Source organism: Typopeltis vanoorti, chromosome 12 (genome assembly GCF_054136105.1).
Source record: "Typopeltis vanoorti isolate ZY-2024b chromosome 12, IOZ_Tvanoo_1.0, whole genome shotgun sequence".
Lineage (NCBI taxonomy): Eukaryota > Metazoa > Arthropoda > Arachnida > Uropygi > Thelyphonidae > Typopeltis > Typopeltis vanoorti.
In genome coordinates this window covers 34949487-34964074 of record NC_143560.1, presented here as the reverse complement: position 1 = coordinate 34964074, position 14588 = coordinate 34949487, and the positions used below count along the sequence as shown (strand labels likewise).

Below are 14588 nucleotides of genomic sequence, written 5' to 3'. Positions count from 1 at the left end.
TGGTAGCAGTTAGTATGTCTGCTTTTGATAGCTAGGTTTCACTAATGTCTACAATATGAGGTCCAAACGTATTGACCAAGGCAAGAAACTCTACCCTTCTGTTTCTGATACTCCTAGCATTCATGTACAGACAAAATAAATCACCTGCATGTTTTTTTTTTGTATACTCTTGTCTGTCGCCTGCATGACACAGTTCGACAATTTGCAGAAATCTGTTCTTATCTAATGCCTTACCTTATGCAGAAATTTTTGCACATGCTTGATTGCCTGATAAGTATGAAATGGATGAACACAAAATCATTCCTTCCTCTCTGTGTTAAGTCTCATACCAATTAATTTTTCAAGACTTCTGATAACAAATGCATTTAAGTGTAGGCTGTTTCTCTTATACAAATCCGTTCTTCCCCCAAACTCACTCCAAACATCCAAAAAAACTTGCATCCATTCCTTCTACACAGCCTACACATTGAATCATTTGCCATTATAGCCCTTCTTCTTAATTCATTTTAATCATATCTAGATAATATACTTATGATTTTCACTTTCTCACTTCTTCCAACATCCTCTTCATATCCTCTCATACTGAATTTATTGCTTGTTAAGTCGTTCATAATTACTAGAATTATGACCTCTTTTGCTTTGATTTTCTCTTTTTAAATTGCATCTATTATATTTTTAATTTTTTCCAGAAAAACTTGAAGTTATAACCTGCTCATCAATGGCATATTTATGATAGAGTTGCCATACTAAATAACAACCTTCTTTTTACAATTAACTTTCCTTATCTGATTTTCATTATCCTGTATTCTTCTAAATGCTGCTCGACTCTCTGTGATTCCCACATCATAATCTCCTTTAACCTTGTAATTTTGGAGGTTAAATTATTTCAATATCCTCTTCAATATAATTTTTAGCAGAAGGGCTGCTTTCTTGTTCTCTACTTGCTGTTCTTGTTAGTGTTCTGTTTATTTGCATTTCTGGTGCCACTGCCATTTTACAGCTGTATTTAATATTACAATATCCCAATAAAAATATGCAATAAAAAACACTAACTACTCTAAAAACACAAAAATCTGCTCTAATATACTATAAAAACACTAATTTTCTAAGAAAAAAACACAATAAAACATACAAAAATCGCCAATTTTATGTGAGCGCTAAATACACCAACTACTCACAATGTAGCCTTGAACCCAATTCAATATATAATGTAAATTATTTTTAGCTTATCTCAACAGGAAGACCAAATTCACTTGACAGTTCCCTAAAACTACTTACTTGAATGGAAGCCTCGTATACATATAGAGGTGATACCCAGCGAAAATGACTTTTTTTTCCAAACCACATCATACGCTGAATTTCATTATATATTAAATCACTGCTCTTCCTCCCCCCATAGATGCATGTAATGGTTTAATAACATTTTTAAGCAGTCATATGTACTTAACTGGCACAAATAAAGCATTTATTTACATCAGTTATGCAAATGAAAATTTTAGAATAATTTTTGCACACATAAATTTAATTTTTTTTTTTGTTTGTGTTGTTTTTAACAACCACAAGAACATTAGTGTAAGTTTTGTCTGCAGCCCTATCTGAGTGTTTGATACATCATTATCAGTAAATTTAATAATTTTAATATCTAACGTACCTATTACATATAAGTTTATGAGTCTTCCTCTTTTCACTGGAAGCAACAATACCTTTACCTTGATTTGGAAAAGGCATATGACACGGTGCCAAGAGAGAAGCAATTCAATATGTTACAGTTATATGGTGTCAATGAGGCATTATATCAAGCAATACTTAGTCTTTATTTGAGTTGTAAGTCAGCAGTTAGAATTGAAGGAAGTACAGGAAGATGGTTTAATGTTAAATCTGGTGTGAGACAAGGATGTACATTATCCCCTCTGTTATTCATTATCTATATGGATCACATTATGAAGGAAAGTGGTATTAAACAAAATATCAAAATTCTATATTTAGAAGTATAACATTGTCTGCATAAAGCAAAGAGCAGACATTGTTATACTTCTAAATATATCTGCTACAAGTCTGCAAGATTCACTGACTAAATTGAATAACTGTTGTAATAGATATGGTAGTATGAAGGTCAGCAATAACAAGACAAAGACAATGAAAATAAGCAGAAATATTGATAATGTCAACTGTGTTGTGAATGGAGAACCTGTGGAACAAATAAAACATTTCAGCTACTTAGACACGATTTTTAGTGAAGATGGTAAATTAAATATAGAAATAGACAACAGAATCAGCAAAGCTGGTATGGTAGGAAGTCAATTGAATAAATTCATATGGAATAAGAGAGAAATTAGTCGGAACACTAAATTAACTGTCTGTATACAAGACAGTGTTCAAACCAGATTTAACTTATGGATCTGAGAGCTGGGTCAGAAGTAAAACACTGGACCAAAGACTAGAGACTGCAGATATGAGAGTCCTGAGAAAGATTAGAGGTGTGAACAAATGGCATCAATGGCAATATCATATTAAAAACGAGGATATTAGGAAAGAACTTGATGTTGTCAAGGAATGCATTAGCAGAGCTAATCTCAGGTGGTATGGTCACTTAAACAGAATGGGCGAGGAAAGATTAGCAAAATAAGTGTTCTCTGCCAGGTTGGCAGGAAAACAATCCAGAGGAAGACCAAGATAGGTGGATTGATACGGTACAAAGTGCCTTAGATGATAGAAATATAAGATCTGATAATGTTGGAGTCTTGACAAGTAACAGACTGATTTGGAGGAAAATTATAGATAGGAAGTTAGTAATGATGTAAATTTTTCATGTAGGACTATCATATCCTGTACACCCCTTGAGGGTACATGGGAGGAATTTGATGATGATGATGACAAAATAAAATAATGGTTATAAACAGTTTATGGTTCACAGTCAAACACCAAAACATAGATATGCAGTGAGCAATGATGTTGTAAACAACTGAATGAAAACTGCTCATTGATTGATTCATGGCAACATCATGTTATTAAAACTGCCATATGAGCAAATGACGCTCATATAAATAGGCACTGGACATAAGTGAAAATCATTGCATGAGCAGACTGTCGTAAAGTGAAACGTCATACGGTTGGCCCTTACTCTATATACAAATATTTTGTATACTATTTCAAATGTCATACTCCACTTAATAACTAAAGCATGATTGACTAAATTAAAAAATTAGATTTAACCAAGCAAACGTTTATTTTTATTGAAACATCTTCACCAGGACTTTGTAACTGCAGCTGATCTAATCAGGATGAAAAGTGTTGCACAAAAAGAAATATAAAATTTAGGATATTACATGTCAGACTGCTAGATTGCTGAGTGGATAACATCTCTGATATCAAACTAACAAGTTGTGGTTTCAAATCTCATTAAGGACATGGATATTGGTGAATGTCTTTAGGTGTATTTTCATTACTTGGTGTGAGACCACCACCTTACTTAGTGGAGGATAAAGTGGTTTGAAAAGTTCCATGTTTGATCTCCAGAGCAGGGTTTCTGATTATCTAATTCTGTGAAGCAACATTACTCCAACAATGGTATCAATGTACTGTAGTTTCATAACCGTATGTGGGTGAAATTCACATAAAAAGGGAGCGAGAGATTCTGATCTTCAAAATTATATGAATGTAAAACAAATTAAAGAAATCCAAAGTGATATATAAAGAACATTACCAGCTTTATATGATGATCGTACCAGAGGACCACTGGCTGTATATAAGAAGCCCATCTTGTTTCCTGTCTCTTCCCAATACTTGAATTTTTCTGGTGTAACATATTCCACAACCTAACATACAAATATAAAATAGTTCTGATTCAGTTATTTACCTATAGTTATTTTGAACATAAGCAAGTTTGATAAATGGATATTTCTCATATTCATAATATGAGAAAGATTAGGGACATGAACAGATGGCATCAATGTCATATTAAAAACGAGGATATTATGAAAGAACTTGACATTGTTAGCATCCAGGAATGTGTTAGCAGAGCTAATCTCAGATGCTATGGTCACTTAAACAGAATAAGAGAAGAAAGATTAGCAAAACAAGTATTCTCTGCCAGGTTGGCAGGAAAAAGATCCAGAGAAAGACAAAGATGTACTGGACTGATACAGTAAAAAGTGCCTTAGAAGATAGAAATATAAGATCTGATAACGTTGGAGATAACAGATTGATTTGGAGGAAAATTAAGTTAAGGGGATAATAAATCCCTCATTATTTTAAAGCCGGATACGAAACTTGGAGATCTATGATGTTATACTTTTAAATAAATCCAGTAGTACAAGTCCGCAACATTCCCTGACTAAATTGAATGACTGTTGTAATAAATTTGGTATGAAAAGGCTTTAAAATAATGAGGGATTTATTATCCCCTTATCTTAATTTACGCTGCCGGAAAAATAGCCTCTTGGATTTTTATTGGAGGAAAATTGTTGATAGGCAGTTAGGAATGATGCAAGTTCTTCATGTAGTACTATCATAATACCCTGTACACCCCTTGAGGGTACATGTCAGGAATTTGATTATGAAAAAAAAAGTTTTGGCTAATTCAGCCCCACCTGAAAAATCCCAAATAAAGATATTTCAGATTACAGATGAAAATACGAAGAAAGCATGATTTTGGTGTCAATTTAAATTCAAAGTATTTATCACTCTACTGTTGTCCTAGTTGACTGATTGGGTAGTATACCCACACTCCAATTAACGGAACGTGGTTTTGCATCCCACTGTGAGCATGAATGTTTTTGATATATGAGGGTGGTCTGAAAAGTTCTTGGCCTCGACCACAGATGGCAACACTATCAGCATGATTTTTTTTCTAAGTTGGTACATCTGTCATAAGCATCCATGTGAAATTGCAAGTTCTATCAAGTAGTTGGTTTTATACAGCTGTCCAAAGCAAAAGTATTGTCTGTATCCCTGAAATTTATCCTCGAAATGGATAAATTGAGTATCGTGCAGTTATAAAATTCTTTGTAAAAGAAGGTTTAACGCCAAAAAAAATTCATTCGAAGTTCATAAAAGTTTATGGACACTCTTCTCCTTCATTTTTGACAATTAAGAAATGGGCTACCGTGGCCGTACCAGCCTTGAAGATAATCCACGTTAAGGCCGTCCAAAAAGTGTAACAACACCAGAAATCATTGATCGAGGGCATGATACGGTATTGGATGACGGCGAGTCAAAGTGAGTGAAATTGCTGAGACTATAGGCATTCCAAAAGAACGTGTAGGATATATTTTGCACGAAGAATTGCAAATGAAAAAGTTTTGTACAAGATGGGTGCCACACTTGCTCACAGCAGATCAAAAATGCACTCACGTGAAAATCTCTGAACAGTGCTTGGAGCATTTTAACAAGAAAAAAACTGATTTTGTGCATCGATTTATTACTATGGATGAGACTTGGATTCACGATTACATACCAGAATCCAAACAGCAGTCAAAACAGTGGATAGAAGCTGGTTGTTCAGACAAAAAAGAAGACAAAAGAATATTTTAATATTTGCCAAATATTTCAGTCTAAAAATAACAGACTATCTTCAGTGGCTACATTCTGTTTAAAAACTGTTCCTATGTAGTCACTGAAGATAGTCTTTTTTTTCAGACTAAAATAATTGGTAAATATTAAAATATTCTTGTGTAAACGTGTCTATAATTCATAATGTCACAAGTGTCTCTAAAGAGTAAAAAGAAAACAAAGTCGGTTCCATCAGCAGGAAAGGTCATTGCATCGGTGATTTGGGATGCTAAATGCATTTTGTTTATTAATTATCTTGAAAAGGGTAAAACAATAACTGGGGAATATTATTCTGATCTTTTAACTAGACAAAAAAATTCACAAGAAAAGACCCATTTGTAGAAGAAAAAAAATCTTTCATCAGGACAATGCACCTACCCACAAAGGTGTTTTAGCAATGGAAAATTAAAGGATCTTCACTATGAATTGTTGGAACATCCACCCTGTTTCCCAGATTTGGCTCCCTCTGACTTCCATCTCTTGCCAAAACTAAAACTCTTCCTCGCTGGTCAGCGTTTTTCTTCGAATCAAGAGGTGATTGCAGCTGTAGAGGGGTATTTTGCAGATCTTACTGAGAACCACTACAGGGACGGGATAATGGCGCTGGAGCATTGCGGGAATAAATGTATTAGTCTTAAGGGAGATTATGTTGAAAAATAAAAATAATTTTTAAATTATAAATTCGTTTTTTCATTGTTAGGCAGATAACTTTTCACACCACCCTCATATGTCTGCATGGGATAGATGAATTTCATCACCTTATTTAACAGAGGCCTGAGGTGCTTGAAAAGTTCTACACACACACATATATACATTAAAAAAAAATTTTTGATATCACCAATTTAGTTTTAGTTTAAGAGACATGAACTTATCTTGTTTTATTTCAAATGTCTTAATATGAACTGTGTATGTATGGAGCTACTTATTTTCTTGTCTAGGAAAACTCTCTCTCTTCTCCCCCACTTATTAGTGTTATCAAATCACTACTAAAACATGAAAAATAGTTGAATGGATATAAAACAAATGCAATATAAATTATGAATGAATAATAAGAAAGAACAAAGAAATTACCTACATAATGGCAAAATACAAATAATTCCAAACATGGAGATGGGTGGAGACGTAGTGATCTTGGTAACAAGTGATCACTACAATAGTGATCACATTAGGTAGCAAACTGTTCAATCACACTATAATTTCAAATGGTTTATAAAAGTACAATTCAATTTATACTTCATGTTAATATAACTTTTGGAATACTATATTTAGTTTTAGATTTACTTACCTTCAGGTGTCTTTTAGTAGGCTGCATATACTGACCAAGAGTTAAGCAATCTACTTTTGCATTTCTTAAATCTGAAAGTACAAAAATTACTGCATATAAGATATTTAAGAAATGTCAGACATGAACCTGATATTAACATTCAATGTGTAAGCAGAAATAATTTAAGAAATGGTGATGAAAGATTTGCAAAAGGTATTTAAAGAAAGGCAGCGAAAACCACCCAGATGAAAACCAAGATACAAGTGGAGTGAAGATATAGTTAAGAGTGCTTCAGAAATAGAAGAGCTGATGAATGAACAAACACCAATCTGAAAGGAAGAAAGATGATGATAGGAAATGTTGATGGACTGTCATAATAACTAGCATTCCCTAAGAATTAACATCCAAAAATTATTATTATTTTCATTGTTAAGTGGTGGGGCAGTAATGGCCAAAACAACCTAAGAGGCAAGTAAATTATGTTAATTCCATGCATTCTTCTGGCTGGTTTGAATGTTTAGGAAGAAAGATCCTTCTATCTCTATGTGAGACCAGCCAAATTATAGGTTCTTTGTATTCTAGAGGATATTTGAAACCAGGTCTTTCCAACCTAAAGGTATCACTAATACTCAGCTATGGAGGCATATTAAGTGATGTTGAGCATTCATTATGTAAAATACTCAAGGAGACTACTAAAATTTTAAACAATTATGTCAAAGAAAGATAGAGACTTCAATGAAAGCCAGTTATAATGTCTTATTCTTACCTTGGAGAACTCTCATTCACTTTTTAGAAAACGGATGCTTATATAATGATTGCAATTTAAAGCGGAATGGGAATAAATGTTTCCATTTCATTTTATCAATAGTATATTAGGCTTGATAGTCTACCACAGCCAAACAATTTGGCTTCATATATATCTAATTAATGTCAAGACAGTTAATCCTTTAAACACTGTCTACTGTGTCTGTAAAAACATGCAGTCTCTAGCTGGTTTGTCTGTTTTGGAGAAAGAAAAACCTGAAATTTTAGGAGGGAACACTGCCACCTACATATGAGACTGGCTAACTGACCTTCAGTTCCAAACAATCTTACTAAGGTTGCAGAATGTTTTGACTAGGATGCAAGGAATATCATTATTGATGTTTTGCATATGAAGCCAAATGGTTGGTATCATCAATACTGAATGAGCTATGGACATGACACAGTTTCCACATTTATAAGAACTGTTTTAGTAATGCATTCACAGTACAAATAGTTGAATTAGAAGACTGGATCCAACCAAGGAAAGAAAGAACAGAAATCATGATTATGATCTTGCTTGACATTTTCTACTTACAGACAACATGAGGTTAAGAATGACTATTGTATACTGCTCCATGGAAGAAACAAATCAAGATTAGGTTAATAAGAACTATTCAGAAGCCAAACAACATCCAAAGCATAATCAAAAAAGATCACTGGTAAGAGGAAGGTGTGCAGAGAGAGAGATTTTCTTTAAAATGAAAGAGAAAAAGAGAGAAATTCAAAAATCCTAATAATGCTGATGGCAACAGGAAAACAACAGAAGCATTAAATGAATTTTACAGAATCAGGTAATGAGATCAGATAAAATTAGAATTCTAGACTAAGTACTGCCTTGATTAGCAGAACAAATAATATATGTTTATGCACAACGTACTTTATTAACTAGTTTTCAGTTTTATTCATGATTAGTAAATAAGATCAATAAGGTTAATAAATTTGAGGGAATTTCTCTTATTATTATTATTATGGTGATTTATGCATCGTTCCCTCGTGATGCATGAATATATGCTAACATAGCACTATCGTGTGTTGTATATGTGAAGTTTGTTACTGAAACATACGTAGCTCTTGGTAGCATTTGTTATACTCATGAATTTCATTTAAAAAAACTATTAATTTATATATTTTTCATATTGGACATTGTCTATCATCTGTGGAAGTGTTCTAAATAATAATAAATAAATAGGCAAATAATTTTTAAAAAATTAAAGAAAACAATTGCAATATTGCCATTAAATGATTAAAAAATATCATATAAATAAAACATTTTTCATATGATATTGTAAAATCGTGTATAGAAGGATTTTTATACAAAAATACCTTATATACTGATTTTACTGGAAAACGAAATTCTATTCAATATACTTGTGATTAATCAGAAAAAATTGTTATGTTTAGTAATATAGAAATAAATTCTTGTGAATTGTTAAACAGTGTAACCGCCAAAATTTTGTAAAAAGGAACAAAGAAAGTTAAATGCGAAATAATTTATGTCAAAAGAAAGTTCCAGACAAAGGTATTTCCAGTTTATCTCATTAACTTATGACCCAGGGTGATTACAAGCATGAAGGCCAAATACGTACAGGGGTTTCCCGCCTTAATGCAACAACGGAAAAAGGTGGAGGGTGCAGACCAACAAAATACCCAAGGGATTAAAACATGGCAGAACCCAAGGTCTCAAGTGAGCCAGATAAAAGGGGGTTGCTGCAACGACACAGGGAGAGAAGGAGAAGATTACTGGGACATGACGAGGGGTTACGTCGATGCAGTCACGAGAGGGTCAAGGTGAGGCAGGTTACGCAGGTTATGATGTAAGCTATGAGTGTTAAGGCAACAGAGGTCAGAGGTTACAGAGTCGCAATGGAGTTTTGCTAATCGTCTTCAGGTGGAAGGCCATGCAGAAGGAGAGGCAGATTCGATGTGTGTGACAGAATAAGTTCGTCTTCGTTCTGTTTTGGATCCAGGTTTGGGAAAGATGACCTGATTAAAGGTCGAAGTCCTGCATTCCAGCCGATAGGTGCCAGAAGTGCGAGACAACTAAATTGAGTTGTTTTTAGAAGAAAGTAGTTACCAGATTTTCATGCCGCCAAGTTCCTGACATTCACAAAGTAAGAAGTGATCTCAAAAATTGAGGAAAAAGGTGCTGTGTGCGTAGCTAAGATCAGAAAGTATCAGAAGAAAGAGAATTAAAGAATCTATGAGAGTGGACTAGACTACTATTTCAAAGTAAGGTTTTTATGTTGTTCTTACTTGAGACAGAATTGTGACGGTGATTTGTCTGAAGTTTTCTTGGTAATGATAATTGAGGACTATAGGCATTAAGCTATTCTTAGAATTATCTCGTTCAGTTGTATGAGAGAAAACTAAGCATAATTTAAGGTGAAATAGTATGTGCTTAATATTGTTGGTATTAGCTAAGCCTGCTTTTGTTTAGAATGGAAGAATTGCTCTGTGTGTGTGTGTGTGTGTGTGTGTGCATGTGCGTGTGATTAAGTGTTAACTAAAGAAATATCACAGACACGTTGCTTTACAAGGATTGTTTACCTAAGAGGTTTAATTGTATTTGGATTCATGAGTTACTATTGAAGTATAGAGCCAGAGAATTAACTCATGATTTTAGTATCAACCCTTTTGTACTTTCTTTGATTATGAATAAATTGTTTTCTTGTTTAAATAATTTGCCCGATTTCTACATACCAATGCACTGCTCATAAAATTCGAATCTGTGTGTCCTAGAGTTGAATAGCCATGACTGTAGTATAGAAGTTTTACATTACTGGATTTTAATATTAAGTAAGAGAAAGGTTCCGTGTTTTACTGAGTGTTTTTCTTTGGAAGGATATTCATCTCCTATCCATGAATTTTGGTGGCGCAGCTAGAAATCAAATAAATTTCCAAAATTCAATTTAGAAAAATGCCAGTTGTTCAGACAAAGAGATAGGTTCCAGCCAGAGGCAATTTCTTAGATCTGATTTTGCACACATGAACAATAATATTTGTGGCCTTGAGACAAAAGGGAAAGAGAGGATTGAAATTTAAGAGATTAAATTAAGCAACGGATTAAGAGCTCAGAGTTACGACTGTTTAAGTTAAGATTGAGTTGAAGTAAAGTAAAATTTAAAGTTAAGATTTTACAATGGTGCAGACGACAAGATTTAATTAAAGGTCATAAATTTAACAATATGATTTTGTCACACTTTTTCTTTGTGATTGTAGAAAACATTGGTGATCAACAATTAAATCAATTTTCACCAATTAGTTTTGTAAAATTAACACAAATTAATGAAATTAATTTGTGTTAATTTCATATGGAATTAAGAGGGAAAAATATTGTATGAGATAATGTTGGCATATGCTGGATTGAGTAGTGTTGCCACCATTGATGAGTCCTGGCACTCGAAGGAAGTGTCACATAATAGCTATTTCATCAATTGCATATATTAATTAACATTAACACATTATGGCTGCTGTCTGTCATTTGTGCATTCTGAACAGGGGGAAAAAATTTCATTTTATAGAGCAAATTTTGTTTACTGTTACTTTGCTAAATGTATCAAGACATTAGTGATATTTCCATTAATTTATTGAAGTTTTCTTCTCTTAATATCAGCTTTATTTTTAATTAATTTATTATTTTGTGTGTCTGTGTATATGCATGCATGAGTGCTCAATTTCCTTTATATGTGCATATTCTTTGTATGTTGTAAGAACACTGAGCTTCCCAGGAGCTAAAACAAAGGATATAACAAAGGTAATAGTAATATAGAAAAATAAAACAAATAGTGGTGTTAGTTGGAACTAATGATTTAAGATGTGACAAATATAGTATGAGAGAAGATAAGAAAGGCTTGATGGAAGAAATGAGACAGTAAGATGAAAAAGTAAAATTGGTTAGTTTATTATAGAGATACGATGTAAAATTCGATGCAGTAGAAATTTTCCTTTTTCTTGCATCGACTTTTACAGAGGTCTCAACTCGTAAACAAGCTAAACTAACTTTGTATTAACGATGTAAATATTTTAAATAAGCCCATGTATTTTAACTCCAGGGAATTAACATGCAAGATTGTACAAAACAGAAAAATGTCTAGATTGTAAGGTTCAAGGGCAACGCCTTAGAAATCGGCATAGTATTGATGTTGAAACTGTATATAGTGTAAGTGTATTTTAATGTGCTCAAAGTCAGCCTGATACCACCTTCCAGGTCAGTAGTAAAAGGGCGGTATACTTCTGAAGTAGTTCTGCCTTTTTGAAAATAGGATTAAGTGTGTATATTCGGTGAGAACCAAAGTGGGCTTTAACGTGAAGGTCAAGACCATTTGTGTGGGAATGTTCGGGGCCTTGACCCTTCGTCCAGAGACCTGAGAAAATTGTATAAAGGTCATCTAAAAAGAAAAAAGAAGAAAGAAGGAAGGGAGAAAGAGAAGAGAGAACTTCAGAAGGAGTCGATTTGCCGTGTTCATCGGTCTGGGTGAAGTCGCGAGGGACAGCCATGGGAGCCGTGAAACTACCGAGGGAGAAGAGAAACAGAACCAGCATGCATTGCTAATAGGACAATCTTCCAAGTGCCTTGATCACCGGGCTCCCTTCGGCCGATTCATAGACATCGGGAAAAATGTGCTCCAGGCCCCGCGAGTCATTTCGAGTGTGACGACAGAATCTTTGAGTGGAAGTCAATACCTGAAATGGATGAGAAGCCAAGGAACCAAAAGAGGAACTAGGAACAAGTGCATAATAGAGTTAAAGAAGATATGCGAGTTAATTTCATTGTGTTTGATTATGGTGTGTGAACCTATCTGAGAAGAGCTGATAAGTTTCTTTAAGTGTTGATATAACTCATCTAAGAATAGTTTGTTTGCATTTTATAGTTAGAATTACTAGTTACAAGTAGCAGAGCATGATATTCCTTGAATTGTAATGGGCTGATAGTTTTTTTTTGAATGTTGAAATAATATGTTGCATGACTCCATGCATTTTCTAAATTAAATTGCTGAAGTTTTAAGATTAAAGTGGAGTTAAGAGAGAATCTTTCCCTATTGTATGATTTTGTATAATTACAATTTAGTGTAAATAAATATGTTTGTTTTGTTTACAAAGTGTGCCTCCTAATCTTTACACAATGCACTGTTTTGAAATAAACACGAACCTGTAAGCGAAGGAATTTAATGTTAGCCACGATTGTTTAATGTTAAGAAGGGCTTTAGGATAATTTCAGAGTGAACTCTACTGGAAGTAATATTATATCTTATACCACAAGGAGAGCACTGGCGGTGCAGTCGATTAATCTAAATAAATTTCCAGAGTTCTCTCAGTACAGGAAAAATACTAAAAGTAGAGTAAAGTTAATAAAGAATACGAAGTTAAAGTATTAAAGGATAAAGAGTTAAAAAGGCAGTAGAGATAAACTAACAAAAGTAGGAATAGAGAAGAGAAGATTAATTAACAATAGAAAATAAAGCATATAGAGAAATATTACAATGGTGCAGCCAATTATGAAATAAGCACAAACACATAAGATAATGTTTACAACAACAGGATTGAGTAAGGAGGGCAACAATAGCAAATGATTCAATGTGCAAGCTATGTAGTAAAAAATGGGTATGAGTTTGTGGATGTGTGTGAAGTATGAGGGTAGATAAAAATTTGTATAAGAGGGATGGACTGCACTTGAATAGATTTGGCATCAGGTGCCTAGAGAAATTATTTACTGGAATAAGACTTAATGCACAAAGTCAGGGAAACTAGATCATCATGGGATGAATGCTGAGGATGCATATGTAAGTGCAGCTGGAATTAGTAGATGTAATAATGATATGTATGTTAATGAGCACGGTTATGAATATGCTGAATGGGGATGGACTACACTTTTGGTTCATGCATTTTGGATGTATTTGGGGAGGGAAAAGAGAAAGTTGTCAAACTGAGCTAAGCATATTGTAGACTTAAGTATAAGAAAAAGTGAGGAGATAACTTGTTATGTCTATAAACAAATGCCAGGAGCATTACAAACATTGTTGCTTTGGTGAATACATTGTGGCCTAAAATTGTTTGCAATGAATTTCAAGTGAAATTCATTTCAAACCTGGGTCTTAGAGTAGGATGTTGTAACTGGAATAATGTTCCCTGTTCTAGTGAATTTGAGGCTATATGGCATGAAGTGGAGGCTAACAGGATGAAATACAGAATGGGATGTTGCTACAGACTTGGAAATTCAATTGTTAGGGAGAAAGAAATGCACAGTTAAATTACCCTGATGAGTACCAAACAAATAATTATTATGGGTGACTTCAATTATCCAAATATTGATTGGGTAGCTGAGAAAACTCATGATAAGAATGAAGGAGAATTTACTGAGCTATTGTGCAACAACTTTCACAAGCAGATGTGAAAGAAGCAACTCAAGGACAAAAAGTGTTATATTTGATCAAAGCATCACAAAGTGTCTCAGTTAAAGATGACTATTTTGTCAACAGTTTGTGACAGTGATCATGCTATACTGACCTGGAGAGTAACCAGCTGTATGGATGTTCTGATCAAGACAGGTTATATGCTCAAATACAAATCTGAAAATTATGACAAACTCAAGAGAATACTATTTTCGGTTCCATGATATCAGTTGTTGAATAGGAAGGATATCGGCATGGGAAGCTTTTAAAACATGCTTAAATGATGTAGCATGTAAATATGTCCCCAGAGTTCGAAGAACAAATGGAATGGAAGTGAAAGGGATGTGCAATCTCATTAAGAAAGAGATCCATAAGAAGAAGATGTGGAAGGAATGCCGTGAGAATAAGAGTGAGAAGTGTTATGAAATATATAAAGCTCATGTCTGAAAAGTTACAAGTATTGTATGGAAAAGTAAGTTGGAGTAAGAAAAGAAATTGGCTAAAGGTAACCCAAAAGAACTTTATTGTTCTGTGATTGCAATAAAAGAAAGAATGAATTTGGAAGAAATAACTTTACTGAC

The 14588-nt window shown here is 33.7% G+C and overlaps 1 protein-coding gene across 1 annotated transcript in view; it reads right to left on the bottom strand.

Annotated features, from left to right (window-relative positions):
- The window catches only part of Las (lipoyl synthase, mitochondrial), a 194874-nt gene that overhangs the window by 12797 nt on the left and 167489 nt on the right, over positions 1–14588 (bottom strand). The window contains exons 9-10 of the mRNA XM_090401861.1: positions 6836–6906; positions 3704–3815 (exon numbers count right to left, since the gene is read on the bottom strand). Of these exons, the coding sequence (XP_090257987.1) occupies positions 3704–3815; positions 6836–6906 (183 nt within the window). The remainder of the gene's footprint in view (positions 1–3703; positions 3816–6835; positions 6907–14588) is intronic.